The sequence below is a fragment of the Scyliorhinus torazame genome, chromosome 18 (assembly GCF_047496885.1).
Source record: "Scyliorhinus torazame isolate Kashiwa2021f chromosome 18, sScyTor2.1, whole genome shotgun sequence".
NCBI classification, from domain to species: domain Eukaryota; kingdom Metazoa; phylum Chordata; class Chondrichthyes; order Carcharhiniformes; family Scyliorhinidae; genus Scyliorhinus; species Scyliorhinus torazame.
In genome coordinates, this window is record NC_092724.1 from 134,372,331 (window position 1) to 134,396,591 (window position 24,261).

The 24,261-nt window shown below is 46.5% G+C and overlaps 1 protein-coding gene across 4 annotated transcripts in view; it reads right to left on the reverse strand.

Moving 5' to 3' along the window:
* lrrc45 (leucine rich repeat containing 45) overlaps positions 1-24,261 on the reverse strand; it is a 129,779-nt gene that overhangs the window by 16,979 nt on the left and 88,539 nt on the right. For all 4 annotated transcript variants that reach the window (XM_072483427.1, XM_072483425.1, XM_072483428.1 and 1 more), the window contains 2 exons: positions 9,438-9,530; positions 3,752-3,844 (listed from right to left, as the gene is read on the reverse strand). In XM_072483427.1, coding sequence (XP_072339528.1) covers positions 3,752-3,844; positions 9,438-9,530 — 186 coding nt within the window. The remainder of the gene's footprint in view (positions 1-3,751; positions 3,845-9,437; positions 9,531-24,261) is intronic.

Genomic DNA, 24,261 nt, shown 5'->3' on the forward strand with positions numbered 1-24,261 from the left:
TCCCAACCCCCGAGGGAAAAGAGGGAGTGCAACAGTTTCTGGACCAACTAAGGTTCCAGAGGGTGGAGGAGCAGGAGGTGGCAGGTCTGGGGGCGCCAATTGAGGTGGATGAGGTGACTAAAGGGCTGGGGAACATGCAGGCAGGGAAGGCCCCGGGACCAGACGGGTTCCCGGTGGAATTTTACAGGAAATATGTGGACTTGTTGGCCCCGCTGCTGGCGAGATCCTTTAACGAGGCCAGAGAAGGGGAACTCTACCCCCGACAATGTCGGAGGCGACGATATCACTAACCCTGAAGCGGGATAAAGATCCGCTGCAATGCGGGTCATATAGGCCTATCTCGCTCCTGAATGTGGACGCCAAGTTGCTGGCAAAAGTGCTGGCGACGAGGATCGAGGATTGTGTCCCGGGGGTGGTGCATGAAGACCAGACAGGGTTTGTAAAGGGGAGACAACTGAATGTCAACGTGCAACGGCTGTTGGGGGTGATAATGATGCCCCCAGCGGAGGGGGAGGCAGAGATAGTGGTAGCAATGGATGCAGAGAAGGCATTCGATAGGGTAGAATGGGAGTATCTACGGGAGGTGTTGAGGAGGTTTGGGTTCGGGGAGGGGTTTGTCAGATGGGTCAAACTCCTATATGGGGCCCCAGTGGCAAGTGTAGTCACAAATCGGCAAAGATTGGATTATTTTCGGTTACATAGGGGAACAATACGAAGTCTTACAACACCAGGTTAAAGTCCAACAGGTTTGTTTCGATGTCACTAGCTTTCGGAGCGCTGCTCCTTCCTCAGGTGAATGAAGAGGTATGTTCCAGAAACATATATATAGACAAATTCAAAGATGCCAGACAATGCTTGGAATGCGAGCATTAGCAGGTGATTAAATCTTTACAGATCCAGAGATGGGGTAACCCCAGGTTAAAGAGGTGTGAATTGTGTCAAGCCAGGACAGTTGGTAGGATTCCGCAGGCCAGATGGTGGGGTGACGGGTGCCTCGGTGTGGTCCCCGATCAGGAATAACCATAGGTTTGTCCCAGGAAGGATGGACGTAGGGTTCCAGAGCTGGCATCGGGCAGGAATTAGGAGATTGAGAGACTTGTTTATTGATGGGGAGTTTGCGAGCCTGGGAGCGCTGGAGGAAAAGTATGAGTTGCCCCCGGGGAATATCTTCAGATATATGCAAGTGAGGGCGTTTACGAGGCAACAGGTGAGGGAATTTCTGCTGCTCCCGACACAGGGGATCCAGGATAGAGTGATTTCGGGGGTATGGGTCAGGGAGGACAAAGTGTCCGAAATATATCAGGAGATAAGAGACGAGGGGGAGGCGCTGGTAGAGGAGCTGAAAGGAAAATGGGAAGAGCTGGGGGAGGAGATTGAGGAGGGGCTGTGGGCTGATGCCCTAAGTAGGGTAAATTCCTCTTCCTCGTGTGCCAGGCTTAGCCTGATACAATTCAAGGTTCTACACAGAGCACACATGACGGGAGCAGGACTGAGCAGGTTCTTCGGAGTGGAGGACAGGTGCGGCAGGTGCTTGGGAAGCCCGGCGAACCACACACATATGTTCTGGCCGTGTCCGGCACTGGATGAGTACTGGAGGGGAGTGGCAAGAGTGATTTCAAAGGTGGTGAAGGTCCGGGTCAAGCCAGGCTGGGGGTTAGCTATATTTGGGGTAGCGGAAGATCCGGGAGTGCAGGAGGCGAAAGAGGCCGATTTTCTGGCCTTTGCGTCCCTGGTAGCCTGGCGAAGGATCTTACTTATGTGGAAGGAAGCAAAACCCCCCGGCGTGGAGGCCTGGATAAACGATATCGCAGGGTTCATAAAACTGGAACGAATTACGTTTGCGTTGAGAGGGTCGGTTCAGGGGTTCTCCAGGCGGTGGCAACCATTCCTTGACTATCTCGCGGAACGTTAAGGGAAAATAGATCGTCAGCAGCAGCAGCCCGGGGGGGGGGGGAGCACTATTTTTTGTTACTTTGTTAGTTCACTATTTTATTTAAATAATGTTACTTATTAGCCATGGTGTTATTTTTTATGTTGATTTGTAAAGTGGAAAAATTGTGTTTGAAAACTTTAATAAAATATATTTTCAAAAAAAAAGTCTGCACTTAGTCTCTCCAATGTAGAGTATATTGCATTGGGTGCAGTGAATGCAATAGACCAGTTTGAAGGAGGTGCACATGAAGTGCTGCTTCACCTGAAAAGAGTGTTTAGGCCCTTGGATGGTGGGCAGGGAGGCGATAAAGGCGCAGGTGCGAATGCATGGGAAGGGGGTGAGTTGTTGGGGATGATGGATGAATGGATCCGGATATCCCAAAGGTAACGGTCCCTGCGGAATGCTGTCTAATGGAGTGAGGGGAAGCTGTATTGGTGGTGGAGCATCTTGCTGGAGTTGGCGGAACTGGCGGAGGATGATCCTTTGAATGCGGAGGCTGGTGGGGTGAAAAGTGAGGACAAGGGGGACCCTACCCCCCTTGGGGCAGCATGGTAGCATAGTGGTTAGCGCAATTGCTTCACAGCTCCAGGGTCCTAGGTTCGATTCCCGACTGGGTCATTGTCTGTGCGGAGTCTGCATTTTCTCCCCGTGTCTGCGTGAGTTTCCTCCGGGTGCTCCGGTTTCCTCCCACAGTTCAAAGATGTGCGGGTTAGGTGGATTGACTATGCTAAATTGCCCTTAGTGTCCAAAAAGGTTAAGTGAGGGTTGCTGGGTTGCGGGGATAGGGTAGATACGTGGGCTTGAGTGGGTTGCTCTTTGTAAGGGCGGGTGCAGACTCGATGGGCTGAATAGCCTCCTTCTGCACTGTAAATTCTATGATTCTATCCTGGTTCTGGGAAAGAGGGAAAGGAGTGAGAGCAGAGGTGCTCTTTTGATCCTGAGAAACAATGAGGTAGAACAGGAGACTACTGGATAATTCTGGTATTAGGAAATTTAGGGCTGTCTTGCTGATGGGTTCAGTGCCGTTGGTCACTCATGATCTCAGCTAGATGCTAATACTTGCTTTATATGCCACAACATTCTGACATGCAAAAATCACGGCTTTGTCGGCCTTAATCTTACAATGAATTGCCTAGGGCCTTTGTCTCAGCAGAGCAGCTTGACTGACTGACATTGAAAATGTTTCTGACCACCAGCAGTAAGTGATTTGTCCCTCTAATTTATTTCCCTTTCCCAGTAAGCCTGCCCATCAGCTACTTTTCACTGTTCACCTCCTGCAAGAATGGATTCCAACTAAACTACCCTGGCCAATACCTGTACAAAGGTCATTTGAACAGGGACATCTTAAGAACACCAGGCATGATAACCACTGGAACATCAAAATTAATTGCCATGGTCTAAAATATTCTGTGCTTAGTCTGATTTTTAATCTAGGTTTCTCAGCTCTGCTGTTCCTTGAAGTTAACCAAGTGCGAGCTGCATTTGACAACATAGTGCAATATTTAATTTAGAACATGTCTAAACACATTTTGGAAAGAATTGTTAAAAATTCCCCAAAATGACATCTTTACTCAACATAGCGAGGAGGACTGGTGTGTAGGGTGGTGGATTTGGTGCTAATTGAAAGATTGGAAATTAAAGGAGCACTGACTTAAAAGCACAAATTGAGGGAAAGACAGAGAAAGGGAGAGGGAAAAATAAGGAAAGTGAAGGAAGAAAAAAGTCAGAGTGAAATGAAGAGAAAAATATAAGAAAAAATAATGAAGTCTGGAAAAGTCAGTCTGTCTCTGAACACCCTACGTTTTCCACTTTTATTACCTCCTCCAATCGTATTTGGTTCTTCATTTTTATCAGCTCCTCTTCAGCTTGTGCTCGGTTAGTTAAAGCAGCTGCCTTTAGTCGGCTCAGCTCCTGTCACAGAACAAACTTTAGGATGTGAAGTCCAACTCCATAAAACAATTTTTAAATGGGTACATTTAGTAACTTTATAAAGGTTTAATAGTGCCAAACTCCTACTTGCCTAAAAATGCACTGTAACTCCAAAATGACAAGGGAACGACCAAATATAGCTGTTTAATGTTTTTATAACTATATTCTTGGTCACAATTCAGGCTTTCTCCAAGTACTTATAATTCTTATTTGTAGCAACAAGTTTTGAGAAGTGTATACAGTTTATGAACTGAAGCTTACACTCTTCTGCATAACATAAATGGGACAACATGCCACAGGATTAACAAAGACCATTTATAACCACATTATTATCCACCCAACAACTTAAGCAACCCATGCCAAAAGGTGGTAAAATGCAAACAATGTTAAGGTTAATACTAATAATTGAATTACAAATTAGATAATTATACATAGGTTTCTTGCCATCAGTTTTTCATCAGGTAGAATCAACAAAAAAAGATCATCACTCTGCAAAATTAAAAATTCACTATAGATAGACACGCTTGTGCCGGTTTCCTCATCAAATTAACCACCTGGAACTAATCTTCAATTTATATGCATTCTGTATATCATAAAACACAATACAGATTTTGTTTTCCATTTTAAGGCATGGCAGATGAAGGAAATTGCTGGCAGTAATGAATGACCCCCAAGCTATACCCCACTGAAAAGTCTGTCATTTAACGTACTATGAAGTTGTCATATAACTTGTGGCATAAATTTTGGGTCTCTCTTACCTGACATACTGCTTACATATTTCATATCAGATTTCATATTATAACTCTTTAAAAAACACAATCAGGATACATCTATTTGAATATATAAGTTTGGAATTGATTAATTAAATGAAATGTACTGCCCGATTAATTTAAATTAATAATTTAAAGTTGCTTTGCACATATTTCAAATATTGCCTCCCTCTGTTAATTATTGTTTATTAATTAGCTTGGTGCGCAGAGTAGGAGTTAGATCTGAAAGTTTCCATCTTCATAGAATCTCTACAATGCGGAAGGAGGCCATTCAGCCCTTTGAGTCTGAACCAACCCTCCAAAAGTATACCTTACCTCAGCCCAATCCCAATCCTTACCCCTGTAACCCCTTAACCCCACCTAGCCGTTGGACACTTAGGGGCAATTTAGCATGGCCAATTCATCTAACCTGCACATCTTTGGACTGTGGGAGGAAACCAGAGCACCCGGAGGAAACCCATGCAAACATGGGGGAAATGTGCAAACCTCACACAGGCAGTCGCCCGAGGTCAGAATCGAACCTGGGTCCCTGGCATGGTGAGGCTAAACATTGTCAACCGGATTGAGCCTGCATATAAACAATTGCCAGCAAAGAAAAATATCAGCCAGCAGCATAATAGCACATGGTATACCATGAATACAATGATAACTCTGACACCTGAGAAGCATTCGTACTGTTACGGATGCCTGGTAAGTTCTCAGCAGTGGCTAAGGTACTGGACCAGAGCCGCAACTTTTTAAAGTTTTAAGGCAGTGTGATTCGTTCCAGGAGTGATGTCATAATAGGGCTTGGTTATTTTATAAAATAAACTTTATTAAAACAAAAGAATAAAAACAATATTTAAACTTCAACTCCAACAATCTCAGATTACACATAGTTTCTTAACGTTAACACACAAATTCCCATTAAACAGAACTTTAAATGAACATGCAGCTCTCATTCCACTTACACAGGCAGGCAAAGGTGATACTTGCAATTATGAAGCAATTTTCCTTCTGTTGGGGAAGTTCTTTCAGAACCCTTTTCTAAAACCAGCCTCGGTGGCAACTTTCATGACCTCTATCGGTCACTTTCCAAAGCCTTCTCCCTGTACCTGATCAAAACAGGATTTTTTCTGTCTCTCTAAGCTCCGCCCAGCCCTCAAACAAAGGTTATTTCCTGGGGTGCTCAGACTTGAACCCATCAACGATATCTTAGCTGTTTGATTTCCCACTCCCATTTGTACAAAACAGAGCCATGCTATTGATGTGCACCTATCCTCCCATTGACAAAGAGGCCATCAGACTCTTTAATGGGCTAATAGCTGGTCAGACAGGAGTGTCCCGAAGGACAATGGATCTTGCGCGACTGACCCTTGCTGAACAGGGCCATCCTGTGTAGTCCCACTAATGAGTTTAAATCTGAATGGGACAATGTAACTCATGCCAGGTGTGGGGGCATCTCTCTGAGTCCGTGCTAGTTTTGTTTCCTCAATCTATTTAACCTCTAAATTGGCTGCTATATCTTCAATCCCATTTCGGGACCCAATTTCCTAATATCTCTCTCGTGTAACAGCACTGAATTCATGGATCGTGACTGCCATTGTTTGGAAAATAAAACCTCAATGAGCAGAGTTTTGTTTGGAGCATCTTCAAATTCCTACCCCGGTGCTTACATTCTTTTTTTGAAAACATTTTTATTGAGCTTTTTACCTTTTATATTACAAATTCACAAAGCCAAACAAAACCAACACATATATCAACAAAAGAAGTTGTAACCGGCGACTGTAACAATAGCCCCCTAAACGAATATACTTCTCTTGTGGACTTTACATTGCCAGACTTGGCCAAGCCAGATATTTACAGTGGCTTATGTATAGTGTGGTTCAGGCAGTAATTTGGCAGCAAACCGGTCTCTTCAGTTTTCCTCCCTTCTGTCTGAGCCTGTGTTCCTCTTGGGTGTGTTGGTCCTTTTCCCCGCTTCTCCTCCCACCATTCCGAGACACCCCCTCCCTTCCATTCGTTCTCTCCCTTGTTCCGTGACTTGCTCGGTGTCCCATCCCTATTTTATTGGCTCCTGGCTATGAACAGGTCTTGAAACAAGTTGGTGAACGGCGCCCATGTCCTGTGAAAGCTTTCTTCCGACCCACCGATGGAGATCTTTCCAACCGGAGACATTCCGCCAGGTCGGACTGCCAGTCTGCAGCCTTGGGTGGTGCTGCCAATCGCCAGTTGAGCAGGAGTTTCCGGCGGGCGATCAGGGAGTCAAAGGCTAGGGCGTCAGCCCCTTCCCCCTGAAGAGTTCTGATATCCCGAAGACTGGCACTAGTGGGCACGGCTCCACCCTCACTCTCACAACCCTGGACATGGCCTCAAAAGACGTCCAGTACCCGACAAGACTGGGGCAAACCCAGAACATGCGAGTGAGGATGGCCAGGCCTCCCTGGCACCGTTTGCATTTGTCCTCCACCTTCGGGAAGAACCCGATCATTTGCGTTCTTGTTAGGCAGTGGCATTGTGATATTGTTGCTGGACTAGTAACCCAGAGACTCAGGGTAATGCTCTGGGGACATAGGTTCAAATCCCACCACGGTAGATAGGGAAACTTGAATTCAATACAAATCTGAAATTACAAGTCTAACGATAACCAATGAACCATTGTCGATTGTTGTAAAAACCCATCTGATTCGCTAATGTCCTTTAGGGAAGAAAATCTGTCATCCTTACCTGATCTGGCCTACATGTGACTCCAGATCCACAACAATGTGGTTGACTCTTAAATGCCCTCAGCCAGCGAGGCTCACATCCAGTGAACAAATAAAATAAAAGGTGTGCCCGGTGCCCCACCCTTTAGTTGTGTTAGGCTCAGCCCTGTGCATGTGAGGTGATGTTTGTCCTGTGCAGTGCTTCGATCCACCCTGGTATATGGGTGTAGGTCGTTGCTTATTTGTGAAACAAGTTTTTAACCCGTAGGTACCTCAGGCCTTTCACTCTTGGGAGCTGAAACTTCTCCGCGAGTTCCCCCAGGGTCACTACTCTACCGTCCTTGTACATCTCCCTAACCGTCAGTGTCCCCTCGTCCTGTCTCCACTTTTGAGGTCTGAGCCTCTGGCTGCCCAGTGGTAGAACTGGAGGTTCGGGAGGGCCAGGCCTCCCACATTTCTCTTCCTTTCTAATCTTCAGGTTCTTTCTCTTCCCACTTTCTCCACCAAGCAAACATCATGATTAACTTATCAACTGTGTTGAAAAAGCCTTAGGGATGTAGGTTGGGAGGGATCTGATCTGACCAGGAAGAGGAACCTGGGCAGCACGTTCATCTTGATCGTCTACGCTCTACCTGGGCAGCACGGTAGCAAGAGTGGATAGCACTGTGGCTTCACATTGCCAGGTTCCCAGGTTTGATTCCCTGCTGGGTCACTATCTGTGTGGAGTCTGCATGTTCTCCCCGTGTCTGCGTGGGTTTCCTCCGGGTGCTCCGGTTTCCTCCCACAGTCCAAAGACGTGCAGGTTAGGTGGATTGGAGCTGCTAAATTGCCCTTAAGTGTCCAAAAAGGTTAGGAGGGGTTATTGGGTTAAGGGGATAGGGTGGACGTCAGAGCTTAAGTGGGTCGGTGCAGACTCGATGGGCCAAATGGCCTCCTTCTGCACTGTATGTTCTATATTCTATGTACCTGCAAGTGAGTGTGGGAGTGAGCCTCACCTTTGAAGGTCTCTTTGAACTTCCTTCTCCAAGCTTGTCAGGTGCCACTTCTGGATCCTGTCCAGTCATGGGCTATTTGGATCTGCAGGTAGCAGAATTTGATCTGGGCAATTTGAACGGCAGTCCTCCCAGGTCTGCTCCTTCCCCTTGCAGGTTCACAGGAAAGAATTTTCCATTATTCAGGTTAAGCTTGTAACCCGAGAAGGCTCCGAACTCCTTCAGAAGTTTCATTATTCCTTCTATGCTGGCCGGTGGGGTGGGGGCAGGGTCGATTTGTAGAGGAGCAGGTCATCTGTACAGAGTGAGACTCTATGCTCTCTATCTCTCCTTTGGATACTCTTCACACTTTTACTGCTCTGAGTGCGATCGCCAGTGGCTCAACTGCCACAGCAAACAACAGCAGGGACAATGGGCATCCCTGCCTCATGCCTTTGTGCAACTGGATGTGTTGGAGGTGTTTGTCCATAGGCTCGCCATGGGAGCAGTAAAACAGCTCCACTCAGGAGTTTGGCCCAAACCCAAACTGCTTCAGTACCTCAATGAGGTACTTCCAATCAACTATGTAGAAGGTCTTTTCTGCGTCCAGGGAGATGATCACTTGTGGCGTTCTTTCCCCGATGGGGTCATGATCATGTTCAGCAGGTGCCTGATGTTCACTGTTAGCTGCCTGCCCTTGACAAAGCCCATCTGATCTCCTGCGACTACCACTGGCACGCAGCTCTCCAGCCGCCTTGCCAGGGCCTTCGCCAGAACCTTAGTGTCAGTGCTGTGCTTACATTTTTAATGATTAATCCAAGTGTTTACCATTACTTACCATTTAATGGCAGTTTTGTACTGTAAACATATCCTTTGGAAACTGGGTTGAGACTTGCACTCTCATTTCAATCATGATGGTTATTAGTTTCACAAGTTGGTAATCCATGTTTACTTGTTCAATTGAGTGAATCAAATTAGACAATTTGACTACATCATTGTAAATTTTGGGGCAGGAATAAACATAAGATAGACAGATTTACATTTATATATAGCAGCTTTCACTGAAATCGTTTGAACTGCAGTCAATATTGTAATGAATTTAAAAAATCTTGCATCTAAATGGTTTATCCTATAATTGTTGTTCACTCACCGTTTCCAGTTGAATTCGAATATTTTCAAGTTTCAGAATTCTGTCTTGCAACGACCTTTCGGTCTCCTGCTGGTGCGCATTCATTTGATCCATCTGATCAGGTGAGGGAAAGATGCAGAACCAAAAAATATAACATGGAATGCTGTCTGATCAGAAATCCTATATTACAAATATCCTCAGACAGCAGGTTTACAACTTTCATATTCAAACATTTAGAGTCTGAACATTGAGATTGTATTTCTCACTTCTGTGTAAATGAGTAAATAACATTTGCCGTTCCAATACACATAACCTCCCCAGCTTGGCACCAAATAATTTCCGGATTTGGGAATTTTCTGAATTATGGAATGACCCTAGAATGTCTAAACATGACTTGGAAAATAATGCTGATGTAAATATTCACCTGACACATGAAACAGCGATAGAACATTATAAAGCAGCAATAGAAATCATTTTAATGATCCAAATACTGTAACTTCTATGTATGTACTCCCAAAGCGCTGCATTAAAATGATGCTGATGATGTTGAGGGTCTGCTCAAAAACATTCTGGACAACTAATGTTTCCGACTGGAGCAGTTACATTGGTTATAAAAATAATCAAATTGTCCAAAGTTAAATAATTGTTTTGTTTATAATACAGTCAAAGCTAAAGTGTAGACTATATTTCAAATCAATTCTAAGCATACTATCTGCTTAAACTTTTTTTAAAAAAAATCACTGAAAACTCAAAGTTTAAGAGGCAGCTGCCATGAAAATTTAGCAACTTTCAGGATTTCTGAGCGCTAAGATTTACTTCACCATCTTACTGACGTTTCTCATTTCATTCCCTATCCTCCCCCTCCCCAACCCCAAAAGGAAGATTGTTGTTCTTAGCCTGTCTCATGGTTAGTATTAAGATTTTTCACAATGGTCCATATTTACATAGTGGAGCATCTCTGTGAATCTTGCATTAATAACAAAACCACCCTGCAATCTGCTGCCACCTGCTGGAATCTATATTGAATCTCTACACCAAGAAAATATAATTTATTTTCACCCTGCACACACCAAGAGGAAAAACAACCGGCACTTTGGGATAATTATTTCACTTTTCACTGTAACACGAGTTAGAATTCCTTTAATGTGGGAATTTGGTTGCGCAGTGATAATGTCACTGGACTAGTAGACCAGAGACCCAGACTCATGGGACAATGGTTCAAATCTTACCATGGCAGATGGTGGAAATTACATTCAACTAATCTTAGCAGCCCTCAGATGATCCAGCAAATGAGTCGCTTGTACCAAACCCCACAAAAAAAATGTAAAAGGATTAAAACCAGATGGACCTTTCCTATTGGTAGGAGCCTTTGTGAAGACCAAGTCTCACCGTTGTACTTCATCCTCACACTAAACATATCCTCCATTGAGTAGTGTTTTGTGGCACTACCACCAAGGTAAATAGCTCCATCCATTAAAAACAGGGCATCCCTGAGAAACTGTGGACCATCAAGAGCAGAATCAACCACAATCTGTAACCTCATGGTCGGTCACATCCATCATTCTCCAAATCCCATCAAGCCAAGTGTTCAAAGAAGGGTACAGGGGCTGATGCCAAGAGCAATGAGGCATACTAAAAAAGTGAGGTGTCAAATGAAGCTACAACACAGGGCTACTTGCATTCCCAACAATGAAAGCAGCAAGCAACAGATAAAGTTAGCAATTTCACAACCAACAGATCAAATCAAAGCTCTGCAATCCTGCCGAATCTAGTTGTGAGTGATGGTTGACAATTAATCAATTAACTGGAGGGGAGGCTCTGCAAATTTTCATGTTCTCCATGATGAGGGACTCCAGCACATCAGTGCAAAAGACAAGGTTGGAAGCATTTGTAACCACCTTCAGATAGAAGTGCTATGTAGATGATCATTCTCAACCACCTTTTGAGGTCCCCAATATTAGAGATGCCATTCTTCAGCCAATTCGATTCACTCCACATTATATCAAGAAACGGTCAAAGGTACTGGATACTGCAAAGGCTATGGGCCCCGTCAACAATCCGCCAATAGCCTTGCCCCATTACAGTTGTAATACTGGCTTCTACCCGACCATGGGAAAAACTGTCAAGATGTCCTTCCGCAAATGAAAGGCCAAATCCAATCTGGCCAATTACTGCTGTAACAACCTACTGTTGATCAACAGCAAGGTGATGGAAGCATCATTGGCAGTACTATCAGGCAGCACTTATTCAGCAATAACCTGCTTACTGAGGCTAAGTTTGGGTGCTGCCAGGACCATTCGTTGCCTGATCATATTACATCCTTGGTCCAAACATAGACAAATGACCAGGGGCGGGATTCTCCGACCCCCCGTCGGGTCGGAGAATCGCCGGGGGCTGGCGTGAATCCCGCCCCCGCCGTGTCCCGAAGTCTCAGCAACCAGAGATTCGGCGGGGGCGGGAATCGCGTCGCGCCGGTCGTGGGAATCGCACCGCTCCGGTCAGCGGGCCCACCCCCGCCGATGGGCCGAAGTCCCGCTGCTGGAATGCCTGTCCTGCCAGCGTGGATTAAACCACCTTTTGAACGGCGGGACAAGGCGGCGCGGGCAGGCTGCGGGGTCCTGGTTGGGGGTGATCTGGCCCCGGGGGGTGCCCCCATGGTGGCCTGGCCCGCGATCGGGGCCCACCGATCAGTGGGCGGGCCTGTGCCGTGGGGGCACTCTTTTTCTTCCGCCTTCACCATGGTCTTCACTATGGCAGAGGCGGAAGAGACCCCCTCCCCTGCGCATGCGCAGGGATGACATCAGCAGCCGCTGGCGCTCCCACGCATGCGCCGACCCGCGTCGCCTGGCGAAGACCTTTCGGCCCCAGCTGGCGTGGCGCCAAAGGCCTTTCTCGCCAGCCGGTGGAGCGGAAACCGCTCCGGAGCGGGCCTAGACCCTCAAGGTGAGGGCTTGGCCCCTAAAGGTGCAGAGATTTCCGCACCTTTGGGGCGGCCCGACGCCGGAGTGGTTCCCGCCACTCCATTACGACGGAACCCCCCGCCCCGCTGGGTAGGGGAGAATCCCGCCCCTGAACTCCAGAGGTGAGGCAAGAGCCACTGTCCCTTACATCAAGGCAGCACATGATCAGGTGTAGCACCAAGGAGCCCTAGCAAATCCGGAGTCAATGGGAATAAGGGGAGGGAACTCTCCACTGGTTGGAGTCCTATCTAACGCAAAAGAAGATGGTTGTGGTTGTTGGAGGCCAATCAACTTATTCCTCAGGTTAGTGTCCTAGGCCCAACCATGCAGCAAGACAACGGTCATGCTTGAGCTGGTAAGTGGCAAGTAACATTTGTGCCACACAAGTGCCTAGCAATGACTATCTCCAACAACAGAGAACCTAACCATCTCTCAATCTAATACAATGGTAGTACTGTTGCTGAATGCCTACCATCAACGTCATGGGGATTACTAATGGCCAGAAGCTGAACTGGACAAGCCATATAAATACTGTGGTTGCAAAAGCAAGTCAGAGATCAGGAATTCCAAGGCAAGTAACTCGCCTCCTGACTCCCCAAAGCCTTTCCATCAAAAACAAAGGCACAAGTCAGGAATGCGATGAAGCACTCGCCACTCGCCTTTGGGTTTTGGGCCCCAGACAAAGCAGCCCGCTTGATCGGTACAGGTTGCACCTCTGTAAATGTTTACTCATCCCACACCGACACACAGTGGCACAAGTATGTACCATATGCAGGATGCACTGCAGCAATTCACCAAAGTCCCATTGACAACACCTTCATAAGCTGCTAACTTTACCACCTAGAAGGACAAGAGCAACAGACACATGGGATTGCCACTATCTGTAAATTCCCCTCCAAATCACGCACCATCCTGACTGAGAACTATGACACCATTCCTTCACCGTTGTTAGATCAAAATCTTGGAACTCCCTTGCTAATAGCACTTTGAATGTATGTGTGCTTGATAGACTGCAGCAGATCAAGAAGCCAGCTCATCACCGCCTTTTCAAGAGCAATTAGGGATCAGCAACAAGTACTGACTTTACTAATGATGCCCACATAATGTGAAAATTTTAAAAAAAAAATAAAGCATATGAAGGCAGACACCCTATTGTCTCTAATCCCTCCCCCCATTACTACTGGCACCTCAGTCATGCTATGCACCTTCTGTAGATATCAGGCTGGGGAGGTGGGGATAGTCTGTTTCTATCCCATCAAGAATGCCACCCGAGTCAATCGCCATGATGCTTCCAGCACTTTGCTGTAAAATTCAATGATCCTATGACATGATGGGCTAAGCAAATCTGGACAGACCAACACTACATATTTAGAAAAAAAACAGAAAATACTGGACAATCTTAGCAGGTCTGACAGCATCTGTGGAGAGAGAAGGGAGCTAACTTTCAAGTCTGGATTTGACAAGGAGTCATCCAGCCACAAAACCGTTAGCTCCCTTCTCTCTCCACAGATGCTGTCATACCTGCTGAGATTGTCCAGTATTTTCTGTTTTTGTTTCAGATTCCAGCATCCTCAGTAATTTGCTTTTAACTATTTATTTATATTTTGTTGTTGTTATGACAGGCAATTGTTGTCCATGACATCGGTCTTTACACATAGTAGTTACCATGCTCAGATTGCATTAATTATTTTGTACATTCCCATGAACAAGTCCTTGCTCCTTGAGACTAAATGTAACATTAAATTCATTCATAGAACGTAGAGTGCAGAAGGAGGCCATTCGGCCCATCGAGTCTGCACCGACCCACTTAAGCCTTCACTTTCACCCTATCCCCGTAACCCAATAACCCCTCCTAACCTTTTTGGACACCAAGGGCAATTTAGCACGGCCAATCCACCTAACCTGCACTTGTTCATGAATTGCAGAAAGTCGTTATGCAGGTACAGCATGTAATTAAAAAGGCAAATGGAATTTTAGTGTTTATTGCAAAAGGACTTGAGTATATAAGTAGAGAAGTGTTGTTGCAGTTGTATATGTATATGGTGTTGGTGAGACCACATCTGGAGTAGTGTGTCCAGATTTGGTCTCCTTATTTGAGGACGGATGTGGTGGCATTGGCGGCAGTTCAGAGGAGGTTCACCAGATTGATTCTGGGGATGAAAGGGTGGACTTATGAGGAGAGATTGAACAGTTTGGGCTTATACCGCTGGAGTATAGAAGAATGAGAGGGGACCTGAACGAGGTATATAAAATACTAAGAGGGATTAATAAAGTAAACCTAGACCAAATGTTCCCTCTTGTGGGGAAATCCAGAACGAGAAGTCACAAATAAAGGTTGAGAAGCGGTAGATTTAAAACTGAGATGAGGAGGAGCTACTTCTCGCAGAGGGTGGTGAATTTGTGGAACTCGCTGCCCCAGAGTGGTGGAGTCTCAATCATTAAATGGTTTGAAGAAGGAGATAGATATATTTCTGATAAACAAAAACTGGTTAAAGGGAAATGTGGAACAGGCAGGGAGATGGATTTAAGACCAGGAAGAAATCAGCCATGGTCTAATTGAATGGCAGAGCAGGCTCGAAGGGCTGAATTACATACCTCTACTCCTAATATCTATGTTTTTTTAATTTGTTCATGGCATGTGGGCATTGCTGGCTGGGCCAGCATTTATTGCCCATCCCGGAGACCATTTAAGAGTCAACCATATATATTGCTGTGGGTCTGGAGTGACATGTACGCCAGACCATGTAGGGATGGCAGATTTCCGTCCCTAAAGGACAGTAGTGAACCGATGGGTTCTTACGACAATTGACAATTTTTTTGTGGTTATCATTAGACTTTTTATTCCAGATTTCTTTTATTGAATTCAAATTCCACCATCTGCCCTGGTGGGATTTGAACTTGGGTCCCCAGAGTCCCTATGAAGATTCAGATTTAAAAGTAAAATTCAAAATTTTGAATATTGTTGTATTTTATTTAACTGAAATATTGCTATGTTATCAGGTTCACATTCTTCCCCTAAAGATATTCACCGTAAAGAGAATAATCGTAACATAATACTGTGAAAATTTCCCATAAGTTCACATCAGGGTGGCACAGTAGTTAGCATCGCTGCCTCACAGCGCCAGGGACCTGGGTACAATCCCAGCCTCGGGTGACCAGTGTGGAGTTTGCTCATTCTCCCAGTGGCTGCAGCATAATCCGTGTGTTTATATTCCAGTCCTCTAGATATAAAGACTAGCATTCCATTAGCCTTTTTGATTATTTTTTGCACTTGTTCCTGGCATTTTAAGGACCTATGCACCTGAACCCCCAAGTCTCTTTGGACATCCACTGTACCTAGCTGCTTTCCATTTAGAAAGTACTCTATCCATTTTTGGTCCAAAATGGGTCACCTCACACTTGCTTACATTAAATTCTATCTGCCATAATATTGTAAATTCACCTAGTCTGTCAATATTTCCTTGCAATTTTCTGCGATCATCTAGGTTTTCTACAATGCCACCTAACCTTGTAGCATCTGCAAATTTGGATATATGACTTTCTATAATCATCAGTCATTAATGAATAGTGTGAATAATTGAGGCCCCAACACAGGTCCCTGAAGTATACCACTAGTCATCTCCTGCCAATTAAAAGGGGGCAGTGGTAGCCTCATGGCGCCAAGGAACTGAGTTCTAGCCCGGCCCCGGGTCACTGTCCGTGTGGAGTTTGCACATTCTCCCAGTGTCTGCATGGCCACGCTAAATTGCCCCTTAATTGGACAAAAATAATTGGTTACTCTAAATTTAAAAAAAAAGAGTAATTACCCAGTATCCCCACTCTCTGCCGCCTGCTACTCAACTAATTTCCGAACCCTATCAATAATTTGCCCTCGGCTCCGTGGGCTTCCACTTTAGTTAACAATCTCTTGTGTGGGACTTTATCAAATGCCTTCTGGAAGTTCATATAAATAAGATCCTTAGACACTGCCCTGTCCACTGTCTTAGTCACCTCTTCAAAAAATTCATTAAGATTAGTCAGGCATGACCTTCCCTTCATGAATCCATGCAGGCTGTCCCTGATTAACCAAACGTTTTCAAGATGTTCAGTTACCCCATCCTGGATTCTAGATTCCAGTAATTTCCCCACCACAGATGTGAGGCCAACTGGTCTGTAATTCCCTGGTTTTCCCCTTTCACCCTTCTTAAAAAGTGGTGACTTGCAATTTTCCAATCTAATATGGGCGGCACGGTGGCACAGTGGTTAGCAGGGCTGCCTCACAGCTCCAAGGACCAGGGTTCAATTCCGGCCTCGGATGGAAGTTTGGACTTCCTCCCCGTGTGTGCGTGGGTTTCCTCCGGGTGCTCTGGTTTCCTCCCACAGTCCAAAGATGTGCAGGTTAGGTGGAATGGCCATGCTAAATTGCCCCTTAGTGTCCAAAAGGTTAGGTTGGGTTATGGGGACAGGGTGGAGGCGTGGGCTTAACTAGGGGGCACTTTCCAAGGGCCTGTGCAGACTCAATTGGCCTCCTTCTGCACTGTATATTCTATGATTCTATGACTACTCCTGAATCTAGGGAACTCTGGAAGATTATAGTTGGGGCATATATAAGGTGCTTCCCTACTTCCTTAAACACCCTCGGATGGAAACCGTCAGATCTTGAGAATTTGTCATTCTTTCTTTCCATTGATTTCCTAGTTACTGATGCTTACTTACGTTAATTGTATTAATTCCCTGTCCTCTAGCGAATATTAATTTTTTTGGGGACTTCCGGAAAGTGATCCACCTTTTCAACTGTAAATACTGAGGCAAATTAATTATTCAACGTGTTTGCCATTTCCCCATTAGCGATTTCGAAGTTAATTTGTGGCGAGTTTTTCACGGAGTTTCCCACCACTATTCAATGACACTTAGTGAATTTTTTTGGCCCTGGGAGTTTCTCACTGGTTTAGCCCACACTTCGAATTTATATTAGCACTGGGGAGCTGAACTCAGTGATCGGTCAGCCATTTTGAAAGGGTGCCCCAATCTCTAAGTGAACATAGAACATAGAACAGTACAGCACAGAACAGGCCCTTCGGCCCTCGATGTTGTGCCGAGCCTTGTCCGAAACCAAGATCAAGCTATCCCACTCCCTGTCATTCTGGTGTGCTCCATGTGCCTATCCAATAACCGCTTGAAAGTTCCGAAAGTGTCAGACTCCACTATCACAGCAGGCAGTCCATTCCACACCCTAACCACTCTCTGAGTAAAGAACCTACCTCGGACATCCCTCCTATTTCTCCCCCCCGGAACCTTATAGTTATGCCCCCTTGTAACAGCTACATCCACCCGAGGAAATAGTCTCTGAACGTCCACTCTATCTATCCCCCTCATCATCTTATAAACCTCTATTAAGTCGCCTCTCATCCTCCTCCGCTCCAAAGAGAAAAGTCCTAGCTCCCTCAACCTTTCCTCATAAGACCTACCCTCCAATCCAGGCAACATCCTGGTAAATCTCCTTTGCACCCTTTCCAATGCTTCCACATCCTTCCTATAGTGAGGTGACCAGAACTGCACACAATACTCCAAATGTGGACTCACCAGGGTCATGTACAGTTGCAGCATAACCCCACGGCTCTTAAACTCAAGTCCCCTGTTAATAAATGCTAACACACTATAGGCCTTCTTCACGGCTCTATCCACTTAAGTGGCAACCTTCAGAGATCTGTGGACATGAACCCCAAGATCTCTCTGTTCCTCCACATTCCTCAGAACCCTGCCGTTGACCCTGTAATCCACATTCAAATTATTCCTACCAAAATGAATCACCTCGCACTTATCAGGGTTAAACTCCATCTGCCATTTTCCGGCCCAGCTCTGCATCCTATCAATGTCTCTTTGCAGCCTACAACAGCCCTCCACCTCATCCACTACTCCACCAATCTTGGTGTCATCAGCAAATTTACTGACCACCCTTCTGCCCCCTCCTCCAAGTCATTGATAAAAATCACAAATAGCAGAGGACCCAGCACTGATCCCTGTGGTACACCGCTGGTAACTGGTCTCCAGTCTGAAAATTTTCCATCCACCACCACTCTCTGTCTTCTATGTGATAGCCAGTTACTTATCCAATTGGCCAAATTTCCCTCTATCCCACACCTCCTTACTTTCCTCATGAGCCGACTATGGGGAACCTTATCAAATGCCTTACTAAAATCCATGTATACGACATCAACTGCTCTACCTTCATCTACACACTTAGTTATCTCCTCAAAGAATTCAATCGAATTTGTGAGGCAAGACTTACCCTTCACAAATCTGTGTTGACTATCCCGGATTAAGCTGCATCTTTCCAAAGGGTCCTATCCTTCAGGACCTTTTCCATTAACTTACCGACCACCGAAGTAAGACTAACCGGCCTATAATTACCAGGGTCATTCCTATTCCCTTTCTTGAACAGAGGAACAACATTCGCCACTCTCCAGTCCTCTGGCACTATCCCCGTGGACAGTGAGGACCCAATGATCAAAGCCAAGGGCACTGCAATCTCATCCCTTGCCTCCCAAAGAATCCTAGAAGATATCCCATCTGGCCCATGGGACTTGTCAACCCTAAGGTTTTCAAAATTGCTAATACATCCTTCCTCAGAACATCTACCTCCTCCAGCCTACCCTCCTGTATCACACTCTCATCCTCAAAAACATGGCCTCTCTCCTTGGTGAACACTGAAGAAAAGTATTCATTCAATGCCTCTCCTATCTTTTCTGACTCCATTCACAAGTTCCCACTACTGTCCTTGACCGGCCCTAACCTCACCCTGGTCATTCTTTTATTTCTCACAGAAGAATAAAAAGCCTTGGGGTTTTCCTTGATCCGACCCGCCAAGGACTTCTCATGGCCCCTCCTAGCTCTCCTAAGCCCTTTTTTTTAAGCTCATTCCTTGCTACCTTGTGACCTTCAAGCGGCCCAACTGAACCTTGTTTTCTCATCCTTACATACGCTTCCTTTTTCCTCTTGACAAGACATTCAACCTCTTTTGTGAACCATGGTTCCCTCACACCCAGCCTTTTCCTCCCTGCCTGACAGGGACATACCTATCAAGAACATGCAGTATTTGTTCCTTGAACAAACTCCACTTTTCATTTGTGTCTTTCCCGAACAGTTTCTGTTCCCATCTTATGCTCCCTAATTCTTGCCTAATCACATCATAATTACCTCTCCCCCAATTATAAACCTTGCCCTGCCATATGGCCCTATCCCTCTCCATGCGATAGTGAAAGACACCGAATTGTGGTCACTATCTCCAAAGTGCTCTCCCACAAACAAATCTAACACTTGGCCCAGTTCATTACTCAGTACCAAATCCAATGTGGCCCCACCTCTTGTCGGCCTATCCATGTATTGTGTCAGGAAACCCTCCTGCACACACTGTACAAAAACTGCCCCATCCGAACTGTTCAACCTATAGAGGTTCCAATCAATATTTGGAAAGTTAAAGTCACCCATGACAACTACCCTGAGACCTCCACACCTATCCATAATTTGTTTTGCAATTTCTTCCTCCACTTCTCTATTACTATTTGGGGGCCGATAGAAAACTCCTAACAACGTGACCGCTCCTTTCCTATTTCTAATTTCAGCCCATATTACCTCAGTAGGCAGATCCCCCTCTAATATGGTGGAGGGGCAGGTAGTATGGAGGAGGTGGGGAGGCTGCAGAAAGATTTAGACAGTTTAGGGGAGTGGTCCAAGAAATGGCTGATGAAATTCAACGTGAGCAAGTGCGAGGTCTTGCACTTTGGACAAAAAGAATAGAGGCATGGACTATTTTCTAAACGGTGACAAAATTCATAATGCTGAAGTGCAAAGGGGCTTGGGAGTCCTAGTCCAGGATTCTCTAAAGGTAAACTTGCAGGTTGAGTCCGTAATTAAGAAAGCAAATGCAATGTTGTCATTTATCTCAAGAGGCTTAGAATATAAAAGCAGGGATGTACTTCTGAAGCTTTATAAAAGCATTAGTTAGGCCCCATTTAGAATACTGTGAGCAATTTTGGGCCCCACACCTCAGGAAGGACATACTGGCACTGGAGTGGGTCCAGCGGAGATTCACACGGATGATCCCAGGAATGGTAGGTCTAACATATGATGAACGTCTGAGGATCCTGGGATTATATTCATTGGAGTTTAGGAGGTTGAGGGGAGATCTAATAGAAACTTACAAGATAATGAATGGCTTAGATAGGGTGGACGTAGGGAAGTTGTTTCCATTAGCAGGGGAGACTAGGACCCGGGGGCACAGCCTTAGAATAAAAGGGAGTCACTTTAGAACAGAGATGAGGAGAAATTTCTTCAGCCAGAGAGTGGTGGGTCTGTGGAATTCATTGCCACAGAGGGCGGTGGAGGCCGGGACGTTGAGTGTCTTTAAGACAGAAGTTGATAAATTCTTGATTTCTTGAGGAATTAAGGGCTATGGAGAGAGAGCGGGTAAATGGAGTTGAAATCAGCCATGATTGAATGGTGGAGTGCACTCGATGGGCCGAATGGCCTTACCTCCGCTCCTATGTCTTATGGAACTGCCTTTCTGCAGCCGTTTAACTATCCTTCATTAACAATGCTACTCCTCCATCTCTTTTACCACCTTCCCTACTGTATAAGCTGCCTGCTTACCATTGGCTGGGGACTAATGACAATCCCACAATCCTGTGGGAGTATGAGCTTCCCCAATGAGGGGGGCGGAGAAACCATTAGTAAATTCCAAGTATAAATAAAGCTGGCCAGTTTGGAACCAGCAGGAAGGAGTGTGCAGCAAGGGAAGTTGCTGCTGCTGTTTATATATATATATGTTATTGTAAATAAATGTTATTACTTTGTATCCTTAAAACTCGTGCTGGATTCTTCGTGGCCCTCACAAAACTGGCGACGAGGGTTAAAGTGAATAGCTGTCTACACTGCTGAAGCCACCTCCCTGGATTTTTGTTGGATACAGGTTGGAAGTTGTTTTCTATTATACCATGCCTCTGTACGGATGTTTGGATGTTTTTGATGCTGCGCTGGAAAGCTGGAACCAGTACGCACAACGGATGCGTTACTATTTCCGGGCAAACAATATCACCGAAAACAAGCGCCAGGTGGTCATATTGCTCACTGCCTGCGGCCCGCATACGTTTAGGGTGATTAGGAGCCTTACGTACCCAGCTGCGCTGGACACCAAAACGTTTGATGAACTTGTGAATAGAGTGGGGCACCATTTTAACCCAACCCCGTCCACGATAGTCCAGCCGCAGTTTAATACCGCTGAGAGGACCCCTGGAGAATCCAGTGCCGATTTTCTATCCAGGCTACGCAGGATTGCGGAGTACTGTGACTATGGTGAGACCTTGTCAGAAATGATACGCGACCGTTTGGTTTGCGGTATTAACAATGCGGTCACCCAGAGAAAGTTGTTAGCGGTGCCAACATTGACTTTTCAACAGGCCATTCAAATAGTATTGTCCCGAGAGAGCGCAGAACGAGGAGTGCAGGAGCTACAGAATGGAAGTGCATGCCTTGGGGCGCAACCCCTTCCGTCCGATAACTTCCCCCCGCACTCCTGCGGTACCTTGGGCGAGGCGACGTCCGGACCGACGCCAGTGGCCGTCGGACATTCCTCCCCGAAGGGAGCCTTCTCCAGAACCAATGGATGAGGAGCCATGTCTGTGTCAGACTTGTACGCGCCGACTCCGTCGCGGACGCCGGTCCTGGGGGCGCCAGAGGCGCCGTTGTTCCGACCGAAACTGGGACCAGCCCAGGGGCTGTGCCTTCCATGTGGACGAACCTGCGGCGACTACTCCTGAGGACGTGGAGACGGAGGACGACTGCCCGCAGCTGCATTGTGTGGCAGCTCCCCGTGTGGCCCCCATTAAGGTGACAGTATGGGTCAATGGTCACCCGCTTGAGATGGAGTTGGACACTGGCGCAGCGGTCTCCGTGATCGCCCAGAGGACATTCGACCGCATCAAGCAGGGTATACAGACCCTTACATTAACCGACTCACAGGCCAGGTTGGCCACCTACACGGGGGAACCACTGGACATTGCAGGAACTACAATGACCCCTGTTGTTTATGGACGCCAGGAGGGGCGTTTCCCACTTATCGTGGTGTGCGGCCATGGGCCCAGCCTGTTGGGTCGGGACTGGTTTCGCCATTTGCGGTTGCAATGGCAGCACATCCTCCAAACAGTTTCTGAAGGGTTGACTGAGGTGCTAGGACGGTACCCAGATGTATTCCAGCCTGGTTTGGGGAAAATAAAAGGGGCCGTAGCCCGTATCCAAGTCGAACCAGGGGCCACGCCGCGCTATTTCTGGGCGCGCCCGGTGCCTTACGCCTTGCTCGAGAAGGTAGAAGGGGAGCTCATTCGTTTGGAGAGTTTGGATATTATCAGGCCCGTGCGTTTTGCTGACAGAGCAGCACCAATTGTACCTGTAATGAAGCCAGATGCCACAGTTCGCTTGTGTGGCGACTATAAACTTACAGTGAATACGGCTTCCCGACTCGACCGATATCCAATGCCTCGCATAGAGGATCTCTACGCGAAGCTTGCAGGCGGACATTCAAAACCTACTCTCACTGAAACATCTATACCCCGGAACTTCCAACAACCATTCCTGTCCCTGTTGTAACCATGTCTCCGTAATGCCCACAACATCGTAGCCCCAGGTACCAATCCACGCTCCAAGTTCACCTACCTTATTCTGGATGCTCCTTGCATTGAAGTAGACACACTTCAACCCACCTTCTTATCTGCCGGTACACTCCTGCGACCTTGATACCCTCCTCTGTACATCACTACTCTCAACACTGGCTTCTGGACTACAGCTCGTTTTCCCATCCCCCTGACAAATTAGTTTAAGCCCCCCCGAAGAGCCGTGGCAAATTTCCCTCCCAGGATATTGATGCCCCTCTGGTTCAGGTGCAAACCGTCCTGTCTGTACAGGTCCCACCTTCCCCAGAATGTGCTCCAATTATCCACGTGACTGAAACCCTCCCTCCTACACCATCCCTGCAGCCACGTGTTTATCTGCACTCTCTCCCTGTTCCTCAACTCGTTAGCACGTGGCACCAGCAACAAGCCAGAGATGACAACATGGTTTGTCCTGGCTCTCAGCTTCCACCCTAGCTGCCTAAATTCCTGTTTTAAATCCCTGTCCCTTCTCTTACCTACGTCGTTGATACCGATGTGTACCAAGACTTGTGATTGTGCCCCCTCCGCCTTAAGGATTCTGAAAACACAGTCCGAGACGTCACGGACCCTGGCACCCGGGAGGCAACATACCATCCGTGAGTCTCTTTCGTTGCCACAGAACTGTCTATCTGTCCCTCTAATTATCGAGTCCCCAATAACTATTGCTCTCCTGCTCTCCCTCCTTCCCTTCTGAGCCACAGGGATGGACTCAGTGCTGTAGATCAGATCACCGTGGCTTACCCCTGGTAGGTCGTCCCCCTCAACAGTATCCAAAGCGGTATACTTGTTACTGAGGGGAACAACCACAGAGGATCCCTGCACTTACTGTTTCCTCCCAGCCCCTCTCACCATCACCCATCTATCTTGATTCTTCGGAGTAACTACATCCCTGAAGCTACTATCTATGACCACCTTTGCCTCCCAAATGATCCGAAGTTCATCCAGCTCCAGTATCCTAACGTGGTTTCTGAGGAGCTGGAGATGGGTGCACTTCCCACAGATGAAATCAGCAGGGACACTGATGGCGTCGCTCACCTCAAACATTCTGCAGGAGGAACATTGCACTGCCTTCTCTGCCACCCCACCTAGATAACTTGCGGATAAAAACAAGAAAAAGAAAGAAAGGAAGAGCTTCCCTGATATTCACTGAACCCCTTAGGTTAGAGGAGGTGGAAGGGTGGGGGACACTACAAGTGTAGTGTC